We start from the raw sequence: 14953 nt of genomic DNA on the forward strand, positions 1-14953 counted from the left end.
CGCCATTTTTTAATTTTTTTTTATTTTTAAGGTTGAGGCGGCTGGAATAGAGCAGGAATTTAATTCCATTTGGGGACTGAAAGCCAAGGAACTCTTCAATGCAACCTATGATACGTTTAAAGACCCCGAGCTAAAGAAAATAATAGAATCTATATGGACGCTGGGAGTTGCCAACTTGAATGAAACGGAGCGCAATCTGGTGAGTGCCCCCTATGCTTTACTACACTGTTCTCTACCGAGTCCTAATGCTTCAACATGAAAAACTTCTTCTACAGGGTTTTTATGTTCCTTTCAATGAAGTTTTAAGTAATTTGCAAATGAAATATTCAGCTTTTCCTGTTGTAACACTTTTCTTTAACTTTTTTTCTTCTCTCATTCAGTTACATTTTTTTATTTTTTTATTTTTTTTACTACTTTGGGTGTTTTTCAAAATGTAGCATTTTCTCATCTATAAATACTTCTATAGGAAGGAAAACCCCTAAAAATGGGGAAGCGTGAAATGCCACACAACAAATAACATGCCTATAAAACTCACATGTTAAACTAAAAAAAACACATGTCACAAAAATAAAAGGGGGGGATTTTTGTTGGAGTTGCCTATTAACGTAGATGGGGGGGGGGGGGGGCCCCCACCTTGGGCCATGATTATGCAAATTGAGGAAGATGAAACAAAGGGAGCCCGCCTCCTCCTTCCATATGAGCGCGTATATTTATCTTGTGGAATATTCTACATTGTGTCAATCTGGATATTGCTGTATTATGACAATGGTTGGGGGAGATGAGGGAAAATGGGTTATTGACTGACTGCTCCGTGAATACTCAGGATGAAGTACAGCTAGGAGGGAGTTTAAATGCCCATCAGTTGCTGCTGTTTTGAGGCTGTAGCATGTCCTGACCTTGAACAGGCGTAAGAAGCATGAAAAGATATGTCAGGGATTGGCAGACCCTTCAGAGGGAGAATGATTCAAGCATTTAATGAGTCTAAACTCCCAGCTGCAAACTACTGACTGAATACCAGAGAAGTGATGATTATACTCGCCAATTTGATTTTCTGGAACCCATCACTGGACCAGGAGAGGCTCTGCCCTGCCGGACAAGAAAGTAGACCCTCCTACATTGTCTCAGTTGTTAGAGCAAGAGGATACAGTTTAACAAACCTTTACTACAGCACCTTATATCAACAGTCAACCACAGAGTGAGGAAGAGGAGGGTGTTGCCATGGGTTCCAGAAAATCAAATTACCAGTGAAAGTAATTTTCTTTTTACCTAGGATTGTAAGAGTAGAGGACTCGAGGGTGCTTTCACAAGAAAATGCTAGGTTTACACGGGATGACTGTTGAGCGGAGAAGTGCCTGACGGTCGTCCCACCAAGTATCGCTCCTGTGGTTTCACACAGGGCCAGTAGCTGATTTGTGAATAGAGGCGAAGCATGCCGGAGATTGCTTCCGGACGCCTGCCCGCAGTCGCTCTCGAACTGCTTGTTTAGATGGGCTGATGGTCACCTGGTTTTTAGGGGAGCTAAACCACCACAGTCTTGAGGATAAAGATTTAATGGTTCAAACAGTGCTGAGATGGATGCATTTGGAACCAAATTTAACCCTTAAGGACCAGGCTGTTCTGTACCTTAAGGACCAACACTTTTTAGGGCTTTCACCCATGTGGTGGTTTAACTGCCTTTTTTTTTTTTTTTTTTTTTTGTTGAGGCTTCCTCATTTGATATTTAATGTGGTTTTTGGCTGGCGTCTGCTTTGGGTTATATTTTTAGTTTGACACTTTCCCACTGTAGCTGAAGCATCCATAGGGGCCTCAGTTACAGGGAAAACATCCCCTTGTAGTGAGTCACTGGCAGAGCTGATCAGGGTCTGCTACGACCCTGCAGCTCTGCTGTAGCAGGGGATCCCGGTGATCACGTGACTGCCGACTCGTGTAGTTGAAGTTATACTTCCATTTTTACTCTTTAGTATATGGTGCTCATTTAGTGCTGTGCACTTGGGAAAGGAGAAGGCAGAAAGGGTTATCAGCTGTGACTAACAGGTGACAACTCAACATGCTTTTGATTGGATTGCAGAAGCGGGGGCTTTAAACCCCCACCATATTTTTACTATTGGCTGGGTTTAAAGCCCAGGACCAAGTGCTGTAAATTTACAGTTCCTGGTCCTTAATGGGTTAAGTATAATGGAAGGTGTCTGGAGATGGATCAAAGAACCTTGCTGTCCAAGGGTGGTCTTTAACTTTACATTCCAAGAAACTCCCTATCTTCAAGATGTAAGCCTGTAAACTTAAGAATTTGAATTTCTCAGTTTAGAATTCTTGCAGTTAGGATTACTAGAAAGAGGTATCTTCCTGAATGGCAGAGAAGGCTTTCAAATGACTTGGACCCTCTTCACATCTGCAACGAAACCTCCAGCTAGAGGTTGTCACAGATCCAGCTACAAATGCTGGAAGAAGACTCTGCATGCATTGCTTTTTCTTCTGTCTCAAAACCTGGATGGAAAGTATGTGGATCCCATTTTAGTTAATGGGGTCTGCCCGGCGGTGTTTGGTTTTGCATAGACGGGACTGTGCAGGCATGGGGATTCCCCTTTCCTGCTCCCTGTACAGGGCAGGAAAGCTGAATCCCCAGCACAGGTATGAAACTAAGTTGATGACCCTTCTAGAAAAGGAGGATATTCCGTTCCTACCTTTTAGAAGTTCTATGTAGACTCCTGCTTTGGGAAGGCAGAACTGGACCCTGAACTTCCTTCTGTTTGAGAGTAAACCAGTCTATTTTTGAGTTTTCTGCCTTGAGCTAAGATAAAAACTTTAGGTTTCACATTCTGGTTGTCAACCTAAGGGGAAAGGCTAGCTAAAGCACATTATCTACAAGAATACCTGATGACACTGAACCTGGTTATCCATTGATGGTTCAGATATGCCACTGCTGTCTCGGAAAAAAGGAAAGAAAATTTAAGTGTACTGTATCTGGAAAGATCTTCTAGAGGTTTCTGGACTGCTGAGAACTTTTACTGCAGTTTGGAAGAGTTCCACGTCCTCTGGTTTAAAAGTTTGTGTAGTAGCCAAATTAATACAGTCGGCTGGCATCTGCTGTAATATCCAATATCTTCCAGGGGATTCCCTAATTTGTGGTTTCTGTTGGAGCAAGCACTCTTCGGAAAGACATACAGGATGGGATGTGGAAATGACTTGGTGTAAGTGACAGTCCCCCATTTCTTTAAGACTACCTCTTGAAGATGACAGCAGTGGGCCTAATCCCACTGTACAGATGCTGATGAGTTATACACGATGTGAGGGACCCAATACTGAAATGGCTTTCCTTGCTGACACAGCAGGGTGTTTGATTGGAATAGTCACTATCAAGATGACTCAGCAGCTTTTCCTGTGTCAGAATCCAAAAACCTAGAGGTTTTCTCTCAAAACGTAAGGCCACAATATTATGAGTCTGATGTTGATGTGTTTAAGACCTCGTGAAGATCCGGATTGCTGATAATGGCCACCAAGATGGATAGGCTGTAACTTGTGGCCCATAATAAACTGTTATGCAACTATACACTTGGCAAAAAAACAGCTGGCTGCGTGTTTTTTTTTTTGTTGTTTTTTTTTGTTTTTTTTTTCTCCCCACCCCTTAGGTCACCAGTCTGTATGGAAAAAAAAATGCAGCAAGTCCTAGAAGAGAGCACTCTGTTCTAGAACTACAAGCTATCTGCCACCCACAGGATAAAGGGTAACTTGCTGATTGGTGGGGGTCTCACAGCTGAGATCCCCACAATCCTGAGAATGGGGGTCCTGTGTCCCCCTGTTCTGTCACTGCAGGGTTTCTTCTCCCGCCCACAGTGGCGTCGGTGAATGGAGTGCCGGCCGAGCATGTGCAGTCGTCTGCGCTATTGAAAAGAATGGAGCGCTATTTGAAAATCAATGCAGCAGCAGTGTGATTGCGTGACCAGCGCTCCATTTATTCTCCTCGCTGCAGGGGGTGCAGTGAACTCTGAGGATGGGGGAATATGGGACGTGTGTTCTTCCTGTCAGTGGAGGGGTCTCTGCAATTAGACTCCCACTGATTGCCAAATTTTAATTCTGATACAACCCCTTTCAGGCACCACTAACACCAGATCTGTCTGGGTGAATAAAGTCTTAAGTTTGAGGGGTTTTTTGTTTTTCTTGCATTTCTTTAGTGATATCTCACTTTGATTATCCGGTAACTTGTTGGAGCAACAAGTGGACTGCACATTGCATGTCATCAGTTGCTTATCTCTGCACTTAATCACAAAATCATAATAACAAACTAGATATGCATATCAAACGTGCCATAAAAGGCTAATTACATGCTGTTACAGATAGTGGCTGTTAGTATATACAATGCTTCTAAAACTGCGCAGTCTTATTGGCACTGCTATCGCAGCCTCCCTGTATGTTTTACCGTTGGTGAGAACTTGCAAATTAAAATTGTAACTGTTTTTTATTGACTTATCTTGTAGTACTTGCATTTTATCCCTAGAAAGAGGGATTTATTTATGGCTGTGTCTGCAAAAAAAAAATGTGTTTGAGTGGCATGGCAGTAGGGGTTGCAGAGGTCACACTTGCAATAGGGCCCCTATGCCGGGGGGGGGGGGGGGCAGAGCTCACCCCCTCTGCCTTCCTTACCCCAATGGCAGCCAGGAGTGCTTTGCTGCTGCCTCATTACACTGCATTAGCCTTTAAAGCATACTCTCTACTGCTTTCTTCTCAATTTGGAGTATGTAGCCCCAGAGACCAGCAAGGAATGAGTTGGGCTATGCTGTACACACTACTGCAATGATATAGGCTGTAGCCAGACAGATGGCAGAGCACTCCAGCAGGGAGCGTCGCAATGGCTGCCCTGGTACAAGTTTTCTGTTTGAGTATGCCATTATATTTGGAGGAACACATGAGGCTCTATTGGTGGTCCTTCTGTGCCCTCCAAGCTTTCACAAATTGGGCCATTTTGCCCCAAACAGTGCTCCCAAAGTAATACTTTGTATGGATAGGATGTAAAATTACTTTGGTGGCTCACAACTATTTTAAGGGGTCACAGGCCTTGTTTGTTGTGCTGGGTGCTATAGTGGAATTACAATGAGGGCACTAGAACTTCATGGGGCTCAGTGGTGGGCACTACTGTGAAGGCGGCACTGGGGATAGCAGCTGGATGGAGTTGAGTCATGGCTGGAAGGCTTCATAGTGGCCTGGACAAAGATGAAAGGGGAAGATTGGAGGAAATGTTACATGTGATCACTGGAGGTAACAGCAATGACTATCACTGTGTAGAACTGACTACTTGGTAACTGGGTTCAGAGGTACCCTAGAGCTGAGGCACTGTATCCAAGCACATGGTTATAAAAGTGTTCTCCATGGATATTCTATTTTTTTTTTCTCTTTTGGAGGGGGGGTTAATACTTGTGCCATTGATCTTTGTAGATATGAGTAATGCCCTCACTGCTGGTACTACATTGCAGGTCACTTAAGAGACCTGGTTATCCAGTAGCAAACTTCTGGGTGAACCACTTCTGGTAATCGTGAACTCTTGGACCAACTCCTATAAACTTTTAGCCACATTCCTATAGAGTTGCAACTAAACAGTCTTGGGCACAACAAGAACTTGTACTGCCTCTGTTTCTGAATGCATTCTTGATGGTGGTCTGAACTGGCTATATTAAATTATAAACCTTAATCCATCAATGTGCAGGTTTTTCTGTACATGTATGCCAGTAAGGCTATGTCTGCAGTCTACACTATAAATCAATGCCCGTTGTCAGCCAGTGCCTTCTACAGGGGAGCACTGATCAGTAGGCACCGGTTTGCAGTCTGACAAGCAGCACTTCCCCCACCAATGAGTTGGCAGCACGAGAGGTGCTCTCTGAAACAGTCAACTGCAGTATTATAAGCCACTTTATTACCACATTCCATTTTCAGCTTCAATCTTAGAGGCAGCTCCAAATTGGAGACAAATGGTCAGTGAGCTCTTTGGTGTCAGTGAGGAGGGGTGGAGGTTGCACTACTGCCCCTTCAATCGGTTGTCTGGTAGGGGATGCAGGGAGTTGGGCCCAGGGATGTGGTATTGACAGCCTATCTGAAGGGCTCATTCACACGGCATATTTAGTTTATGCTGTGTATTCAGTGCATATTTTGAACATTCTTGCATGTGTTTTTTTTTTTTTTTTTTTTTAAACATACGCAAAGAAGCGCAAGTAGGTCCAATACATTTCAACTTCCTGAAGAAATGGGAATATGTGTGCATTGGTACTGGTGCATCTTGTCTCCACCGGAACTATGGGTGGAGACATGGGTATGTCCTGGTGGCGTTATAGGGAACGCCCACAGCTCCCGATTGGCTACATTCACAGCGGCTGTCACCAGTCTGAGTATGGGGAGACAGAGTGGCTTGCTGCAGAGAAGGAAGGCGGCGGACCCAAGGACCCATTCCAGCTGAGGTAGGAGGCCACCGAAGATGCATTCTTGCAGAGGAGGGAGGCCAGCCGCGACAGTGACAGCGGGGGACCGGAGCGGAGGTGTCCTGCCACTTATATACCTGCAGTTGACTGCTGCACTGGCTTCAGCAGCGGCGCTAGCCTTCATCCAGCCATGGTGAGTGGGGCCAGCTTCAGCAGCGCAGGAGAAGGGCCGGACCACAGATTTCCATTGCAGATGGCAGTACAGCTGGGGAGACTGACAGCACAGGAGCTGAGAGCAGACAAGGGAGAGCGGCAGGGTGAGTGACAGGAGCCGCGAGGGGAGATCAGTAGGTTGACTGGAGCGCAGCAGGGTGAGTGACAGGTGCTAGGTGGGAAAATGATGGAAGTACACGGACAGGAGCCGTGAGAGGGGAAATGATGGCAGACCCGGGGAAAGTTGCAGTGGGGTCGGGAGTGGACATTGCATTCTGCCTGGAATGCATAAGACAATCCATTGTTGTGGGCATCACCTGGCCCTCCCCTAAAACTCAACCCAGCCAACACATGTCTCCACTCATAGTTCTGGTGGAGACAAGATGCACCAGTACTCATGTGTATTTACACAATTTCATTGACCTCAATGGGCTTTTGCAGTATGTAATACAGACCAAAATGTGACATGCTGGATTTTCTGACACTTGTAGAAACGTAGGTCTAAATGCCCCAATGCAAATTAGAAAAGAGAGAAATTAGTTGGCGGACCCCAAAGTGAGAAACCTCACAGAAAAAAAACTGGTGCATTTTAAAACTCTTAACTCCCAACTATCTTCTGGCCGCAGCCTTTTTTTTTTTTTTTGGATGACTACGCAGCTGTTGGCCTGAGCGCTGCGTGAAGCTAAGTTCTAGCTAAGCTCAGACCTGCAGGTGGGTTTTCTCTTGTGCATTTTGGGCCAAAGCCAGAAGTGGATTTGAAGTAATGGGAGATATAAAAGGATGTCTGCTTCTCCCTCCTGCTGAATTCATGTTTCCATCAAAAACACTGCAATTCCAGCCCAAGGCGTCCCTCACACAGGTGTATGCATGTAACATGTGAAACGCAGTGCTTTACCGCGGTGAGCAGGCATATCTCTGCGTAGGAAAGATCTTGCACTGCATATGACCGCCTATCTCACACGCAGTCTGACCTTTTAAAAAAATGTAATTACCGCTCTGTTGCTTGGTGTGGCGCTTCAACACCGCATATACGCAATTAACTGTGTATATACAGTGTTTATTATGCGCCTATAGAGAATAGGGCTCTATCAGACACAGCAATGTAGAAAACGTGCTTTTTTTTGTTTTTTGCGCACGTATTCTAAGCAATAAACCTAGTGTGAGTGGGTCAGTGACAATCAATGTACTTTCACTGACTCCATTTGCCGTGTATTATGCGTGCGTACATCGCACGAGGGATGAAATTTGCACTTGTAAGAGTCTGCCCGAGGGGTGCGTTCACACATTGCTGATTTGTGGCAGGTTTTGTCCAAAACTTTGCGACTCTGCAGTAGACTGCAGTAGACTTCAGCCCTTCATTTGAGTTCAAATTGAAGGGGTAAAATCTGCAGCATATCGGCGGCATGAATGAAGGCAAAAGGTGGAGGTTTTTTTTTCACTACTTCAGAAACAATTCAGCTCTATTGAAATCCCTTTACTGATCGTCCTGTTATACCGGTACATCTTCTACAGACTCCTTCCAGATCTGTTACCTGGGGTGAGCTGGGAATCTGAAGTGGCTGCATGTTGCAGATGGGCCAAAACCAGCAACAAGTGAGGCAAATGCAAGTAGGCTGGGCACGGCATACTGCCAGTCATGTTGGCGGTGGGAAGGGCGAATTCTTTGTAACGTGCCTCGCAAACACTGAGGCCAAGGATTGGCCTCAGCAATCACATGACATGATCAGGCTATCCAGAACTCAACAGGCAACAGGAGCGCTGGGCTGCTGCAGCAGAGAGGGAAGTATAAGATGTATATTTATCATTTAAGAGCATATTGGCCCCAGGACTTCTCCAGATGGAGTCTACAGATAATCCACCCCGCTCTGAGATCTAGCTAGGTTTGTCTTTGCCAATGTGCTAATGCAGTAGAATCCCATACCTGTAGGTACAGCAGACGGCCTGAGGTTAACCTTTAATGTTACATGTTATAATGTTCTGTATCTCATTCACCTCTAGTAAACGGATATTTTACTATTCACAGACCAACAACCTTCTCAGCCAGATGGAAGAGATTTATTCCAAAGCCAAGGTGTGCCCGCCTGACAATGCCAACACATGCTGGCCTCTAGAACCAGGTAGGACCTGTCTGTACATCATAAAGCACCATATATATTGGAGGCTTCTGTTACTGATGTCCTTAACATTCCCTTCCTGCCCAAAAGAATAAACCAGAGGTGTCAACCCATTTTCACTAGGAGTCACTTCAGCGTCCTGGTTGCCTTCAAAGGGCCATTTTATAAGGTCTGTCACACAGGTGTATTTGTATTACGCGTGTAATACAGAGCACAAGCGGCTTAATCCCCATTGACTTGCAATTTAGTATTCAAACCTGTTATACATGTGGGGGGGAAAAAAATCGCAACATGTCTCTGGTTTGTATTACAGACTGGGGGCATAAATACACGGTGAATACACAATATTCTTATTTATGCATGAAAACAGGAGGGATCTATGGGACCTTTTTGCACTTTTTATACACACGAAAAACGGAATACTTATGTGCAAAAAAACCCGCATACGTCTGTGAATGAGCCGTACATCGTTACACTGTGTACAGGATGCATGCTCCTTTTGTTGGCTTTGAAGCAAGTTAGTCACATAAGGAAACTGCTGAAAAAATGGTAGCCAGTTGTCCTGTGTAAAGCCACCCTAGATCTATGGTTGCGTTCCCTGCAGCAATAATCCGGCCGCAGGGAACGCAGTAAATGCTTTGCTATGGAAAGTGCAGTCCCGTGTCCCCCCCCCCCCCCCCCCACACACACACGTTCTCATATGCCGCCTGCAACATTTACACAGATTGTACTTTTAATTTAAGGGGCTTTGCAGGCAAACACTATTGATATCTTATTGTCTGGATAGGTCCTCAATCGATCACCAGGGTTCACGGTTTGCCCGGCCCTCTGTCAGTTTGAGCAGGCATTGTAATGGGTGGCATCACTCGCATCAATGCAAGCCAAACTAGCCGTTAGACTTCTGGCTCCGACACCCGATGATTACATCCAGCGCTGCTGCACTGATGGCAAGCCATGGGGTTCAGCTGATCGCCAGGGATCATGAGCAGTGGATCCTTGGCAATCCACTATTGCTGATCTTTCATATTGGGTCATCAACAGTATTCCCACCCCCTGCCCACCCCCAAACCCCTTTTAAGACTGTTAAGAATACAGCTGGGTAAATGGTTTTCCATATGTTAAAGTCTTCAACTTATCTTTGCTCTTAGATCTGACTGAAATCCTGGCCACTTCAAGGAGCTATAAGAAGCTGCTGTACGCCTGGGATGGATGGCACAAAGCTGCCGGAGTGCCGTTACGACCAAAATATACAGAGTTCGTGACACTCAGCAATAGAGCATATAGGTTGGATGGTGAGTAAGGAAGATGTAGAGGCCAAGTCAATCTTAAGACAAGACCGGGTGTTCTAACTAGAAACGTGGGCTCATTGGGAGAAGCTAAATACGCCACAATTCTGACTCTTTGCACCACACTTATGTTGGGGGTGCTTTTAGTCCTTGCCTTTTTTTTTTCTTTTTCAGCCACATAAATCGGTCCATATGAGGAAAAAATGCCTGTGTGGCCCGATAGGCTTTCAACATCCTCAGACCTGGCTGGAAGAGTGTGGTGACTGCCTTCTCTCTCCACTTTCACACCCTAGACACACATTCATTGTCTACCACTGGGTATCTTGTTTGGGCCTCATTAAAGGGCATGTTCACATGGTGCGTTCTGCTGCAAAATCTGCCTGTGACACTACAGCAGAAATCGGCAACTGCAGCAGAAATCGCAGCTACTCTGCAGCTTGTTAATAAGGGGGGGGGGGGGGGAGGAGAGAGAATCTGCATGTAAAACTTTTGACGAGTTTCCAAGTGGATCTGCTTGAAGAAGGGACATGTTGCTTGCAGGGGGATGGCTTAGTCAAATGAGCTGAACGGCCAGCCCATGCACTGACCTCACAGATTACAACTACTCCAAGCTTTGGCTGCATGGTGAATTAAATAGTGTATTTGTGGCTCATTAATTTTATAAGTTCTTTCTAATGCAAGTATATCACTGCAAATGAAGTTTGAAGTGCCCACCACTAGGGGTCTCTCTTCCAGCAGATTTGCAGTTCACTGCCTATCCTTAAAAATGTTGGCTTCTCTAGTAACAGGGACATTAAGTTATTACATACAACAGAGGGGTGGCAATGTGAGGGAGAGGAAGTACTGGCAGAATAGATGGTTTAGGATCCTACAATTACACCTGTAAGTGGATTGCAAACAGGGCAGCAGAAAATGGGGGAAATTGTTTTGGTAAAGTTCAAACTAGGTGCAAACAGCAGCTAATGAAGACCCGGGCTGGCTGTGAAACTTTTGTAACTTTAGTTCTGCTTTTTTAAGATGGCAAATGTTGCAACCAATGGAGAATGTGGTTGCGCTAAAATCCAGCAGCTTAGAATTTCTGACGTTGGTCGTGGTAACTTGCAAACACATTTACTATCGTTAGTGGCAATGTAGCAGCCTGACATTGTGACATGTCATATAACCATAACTTTGGCTATGTAATAACGTGCATATTTAAGGGCTTATTTGATGATAACTTATCTATTTTATTGTTTTAATTCATTTATTTACATGCTTTTTTATGGGTGAATGTTGTAACTGTTATCTAGGCAATGTGCTGTCCGTGTGCAAACTGCTCTAATTTCAGTCATTTAGAAAAATCATTCACTAGGATCTTGTGGGACTTTGTCCTAATCCTTGATCTATCTGCACTTTGCATTTCACTTGAATAACTTGAGCTTCCCAATGGAAGTATGGTAAAACGCCTCCACAGCGCCACCTATTAGAAGGCAGCATTCCTGCAAGTCAATGTCAGCAATTGAGTTGCATGAATGATACCTTCTAGTAGCAGACAAAACTTCCCAGCGGAGCATTATATGGCCTTAGAAGTCGCTTCACACCTACAAGGAGAAACTACCCCCTCCTATCTTGTGACTGATAGTCTTACAGTATATTTCCAGATGCTGGCCTGTAATATCCAGTCCCTCTATAAAGGAAGCATACAATTGTAGAGCGTCTGCTGAATGCATGGTGACTGAGTACATTAGTAATGTACTTGGTATGGCACAGACTCTACTACTTGCTAACTGCTGCCCTCTAGTGGTGCAGAGCATAGATATGCGTATAACAGGGTTGTTGGCTGGCTGCCTCCTGTAAGGATGCTTTAAATGAAAATTGTGGGAATTGGCCCATTGTAACAAGGCCAATCAACGTATATCGCTCTGCACTTGTTAACTGCTGTCCACGCATAGTAGAGAATCGCTGGCATGGTGATTGGATGATCATTAATATGATCGTCGTAGTACAGTCATCGTCTGTCAGCTGTTTGCATGGGGAGATATGCAGCCAAGCGGTGAAATTGTTATGTATTTGTAAGACAATCGGCTAAATATTACTAATCATGGACATATTTACTGGACTGTTCGGTTGCGGTCGTCTGTTATGTAAAAGGTCCTCAAAGGAGCTGTCTGAGTTATTAGTCCAATGTTTGCGTGATATGGCAGACATTCTTGCAGTGGCATGTATGGATGTGCCATCCTGGGGGAGCAGGACTGCCTGTACAACCTAATTGGGCTGCAGGTAGCACCTCGTACTAGTAGTGACAAGGACAGCAGCAACACTAGAGGAGAACCGGTCAGGAAGGAGCACTATCTTCTCCAGTCCCCTTTTTTTTGTTTTTTTTGGGAGGGGGGTGTTGGTGTCTCTCCATAATCACTTCTGCTTCCTTACTGGGCGGACTGATATTCCTGAAGTGTAAGTGACTTGGGGTTATATACGGATGCTTAAAGGGAACTAAGTCCTGGTACTGATGGTGCAGGTGATGGGGAGCCGTGTGTGTAATAAGCAATTGTATATTATGTATTAAATTACAAACCTAAAATTTTAATTTAGAACTCTGACTTTTCTGATCTTCAGCTGTCACATAGAAAGCTGTCTCAAGACTGCTAAAGTGCACACGGGAATCTGAAGAGGCAGACAATACAGGAGTTGGAGTATAAAAAAAAAATGCAACACCCAGCTTTTTTCGTTTATTATGCTGTCGGGTTGCAGGTTTCCTGTAAAGGGGTTTTACAGAATTTGAAGTTATACCCTAGCCACAGAATAGGGGATAACTTGCACATCAGTGGGGGTCTCACGACTGAGACCCCTACTGATCTTGAGAATGGGATTTGTCCCACTGTCACTAAGGGTCGTCTTCCCTCTCGATGAGCTCAGCATGAAAGGAGCACTGCTATATTCATTACATTGGGGCTAATGGAAATAGCTGTGTGCCACTTCGTATCTTGGCAGTCCCATTTAAAGTGAATGGTGCAAACAAGGCTCTACTCAGGCTCCTCACTTCAGGGGGTGCAGTAACCCTGCTGTGAGGATAACTAGGGACATGGAACCCCTGTCTTTGGTGGGGCTCACAACCGAGACCGTTCTCAATCTGCAAGTTTTTTTTTTTTCTGTTCAGTAGTATGTCACTGAAAAACCCCTTTAATATTTGGTACAACCTTTATGACCTATCAGGATAGGTCCTCAATAGTTGATCTGCCAGGGTTCATTGCTCAGGACCCCGACCGATCAACTGAGCAGGCACATGCTGTCAGCACCGCAATAGCAGAGTTCGGAGCGGAAGCCTTCGCGCTGACCTTTTGTGCAATGCCTGCAGTTACAAGTGCTGGCCACTACAGAGGTCCGGCTTCTGCTCCGACCTCTTATTGCAGCACTGACAGCATGCGCCCGCTCAGCGATGGACCCTGGCCGATCAACTATTGATGACCTATCCTGATGGGTCATCACTGCTATTTCACTGGAAAACCCCCTTTGTCATCTGCTATTAAGTGTTCGTGAGAATTGTTTATTTTATTTTCAAGCAGTGTATTAGGAACATTTTATTTTAAATTTAATGAGGGAGATCGGTCTGGAAACAAAGCATTTAAAAATCTTCATCTTACGTTCCTTTTTTTTTTTTTTTTTTATGCTACAGGATTCAAAGACACCGGGGCATACTGGCGATCTTGGTATGATGCCCCCACTTTTGAGGATGACCTAGAGCAGTTATACAACCAGCTGGAGCCACTGTACCTCAACCTTCATGCCTTCGTACGCAGAAAACTCTACGAGCGATATGGAGCAAAGTACATTAACCTGAAGGGGCCGATTCCTGCACATCTACTGGGTGAGTCTAGAGAAAACTGCCTTAGACTGGATGATGCTCAACCCAGAGACACTGCTTACAGAATTAAGGATGGAGCGTTTATCAGTGGTGTCAACTGAAGGGGGTCTACATGGCTCCTCCAAGACATTAGACAACCCCGGTCAGTGCAGGAACACTAAACATATAATATAATTTACTATACAAATCAAGTTATTAGAAAATCCAAATCCACATAGAAAGTAACCGAAGAACAATCGCATCACCAATGGAATTTCTATCCCTTATAGGTCAAACATTCTGTGTGGTATAATAGAACCTAAACGCCATTCCCTAAGGAGAACTGCTAAAGAGCTCTAATTGCCTACAGGATTGTTTCAATCTCGGCCAAACATGGTGAAGATTGAAACCCTGGGGTGGCAGGGATGACCAACAGCCGAGTCTGACTGAGCCGTTGGGTTTCTATAACTTCCATAGATGTTAATAGGAGTTGCCCAAACTGCATAGCATGACTAACCACACTACTTCCACAGCTTCCAAGTTACAGAAATGCCACAGCTTGCTGTGCTACAGTTTGCATAGTTCCCATTGACTTCCACAAGTGCTACAGAAATGGCATTGCACATGGTGCTCTATATCCACCCTCCCAGCTTCCCTGTTGGTGGGGAATTAACATAAGTGGGTGTGGGATCTGCACCCATTACATTTTTATGGCATGTCCTGTACATGTGCTTGAAAAGCCAGAGATTTTAAAATCCTGAAGCGCCAGGGGTATTTCTCGATCAGCCCTTAGGCCCATCAATGTTTGGGTAGGGGAGAGAATATCAGGCACCACTACTGGAAAATACAGATCTTTGCCTGGTTAAAAGCTGTCTGCGGGATGCCAAGTCTGACCCATCTAATTAATGTTAATGGCCTTTCGTAAGGCTAGGCCATCAATTTATTTGTCCTGGGCAACCCCAGTAAATGACTGATGTCACTAGCAGTTCACTGTATACTGCTTTTGTTATAATGGGTAAATCCTAAACTGCTAGCACCCTCTAGTGGTAGCTGCAGGAAGCCAGAAATGAATCCTGTCTTATGCTTTTTGGGGTATCAAATGAATACTGTTAAACATCT

The 14953-nt window shown here is 44.8% G+C and overlaps 1 protein-coding gene across 2 annotated transcripts in view; it reads left to right on the forward strand.

Annotated features, from left to right (window-relative positions):
* ACE (angiotensin I converting enzyme) overlaps nucleotides 1–14953 on the forward strand; it is a 56470-nt gene that overhangs the window by 11113 nt on the left and 30404 nt on the right. For both annotated transcript variants that reach the window (XM_066586207.1, XM_066586208.1), the window contains exons 2-5: nucleotides 32–199; nucleotides 8638–8731; nucleotides 9877–10020; nucleotides 13667–13858. In XM_066586207.1, coding sequence (XP_066442304.1) covers nucleotides 32–199; nucleotides 8638–8731; nucleotides 9877–10020; nucleotides 13667–13858 — 598 coding nt within the window. The remainder of the gene's footprint in view (nucleotides 1–31; nucleotides 200–8637; nucleotides 8732–9876; nucleotides 10021–13666; nucleotides 13859–14953) is intronic.

Source organism: Eleutherodactylus coqui, chromosome 13 (genome assembly GCF_035609145.1).
Source record: "Eleutherodactylus coqui strain aEleCoq1 chromosome 13, aEleCoq1.hap1, whole genome shotgun sequence".
Lineage (NCBI taxonomy): Eukaryota > Metazoa > Chordata > Amphibia > Anura > Eleutherodactylidae > Eleutherodactylus > Eleutherodactylus coqui.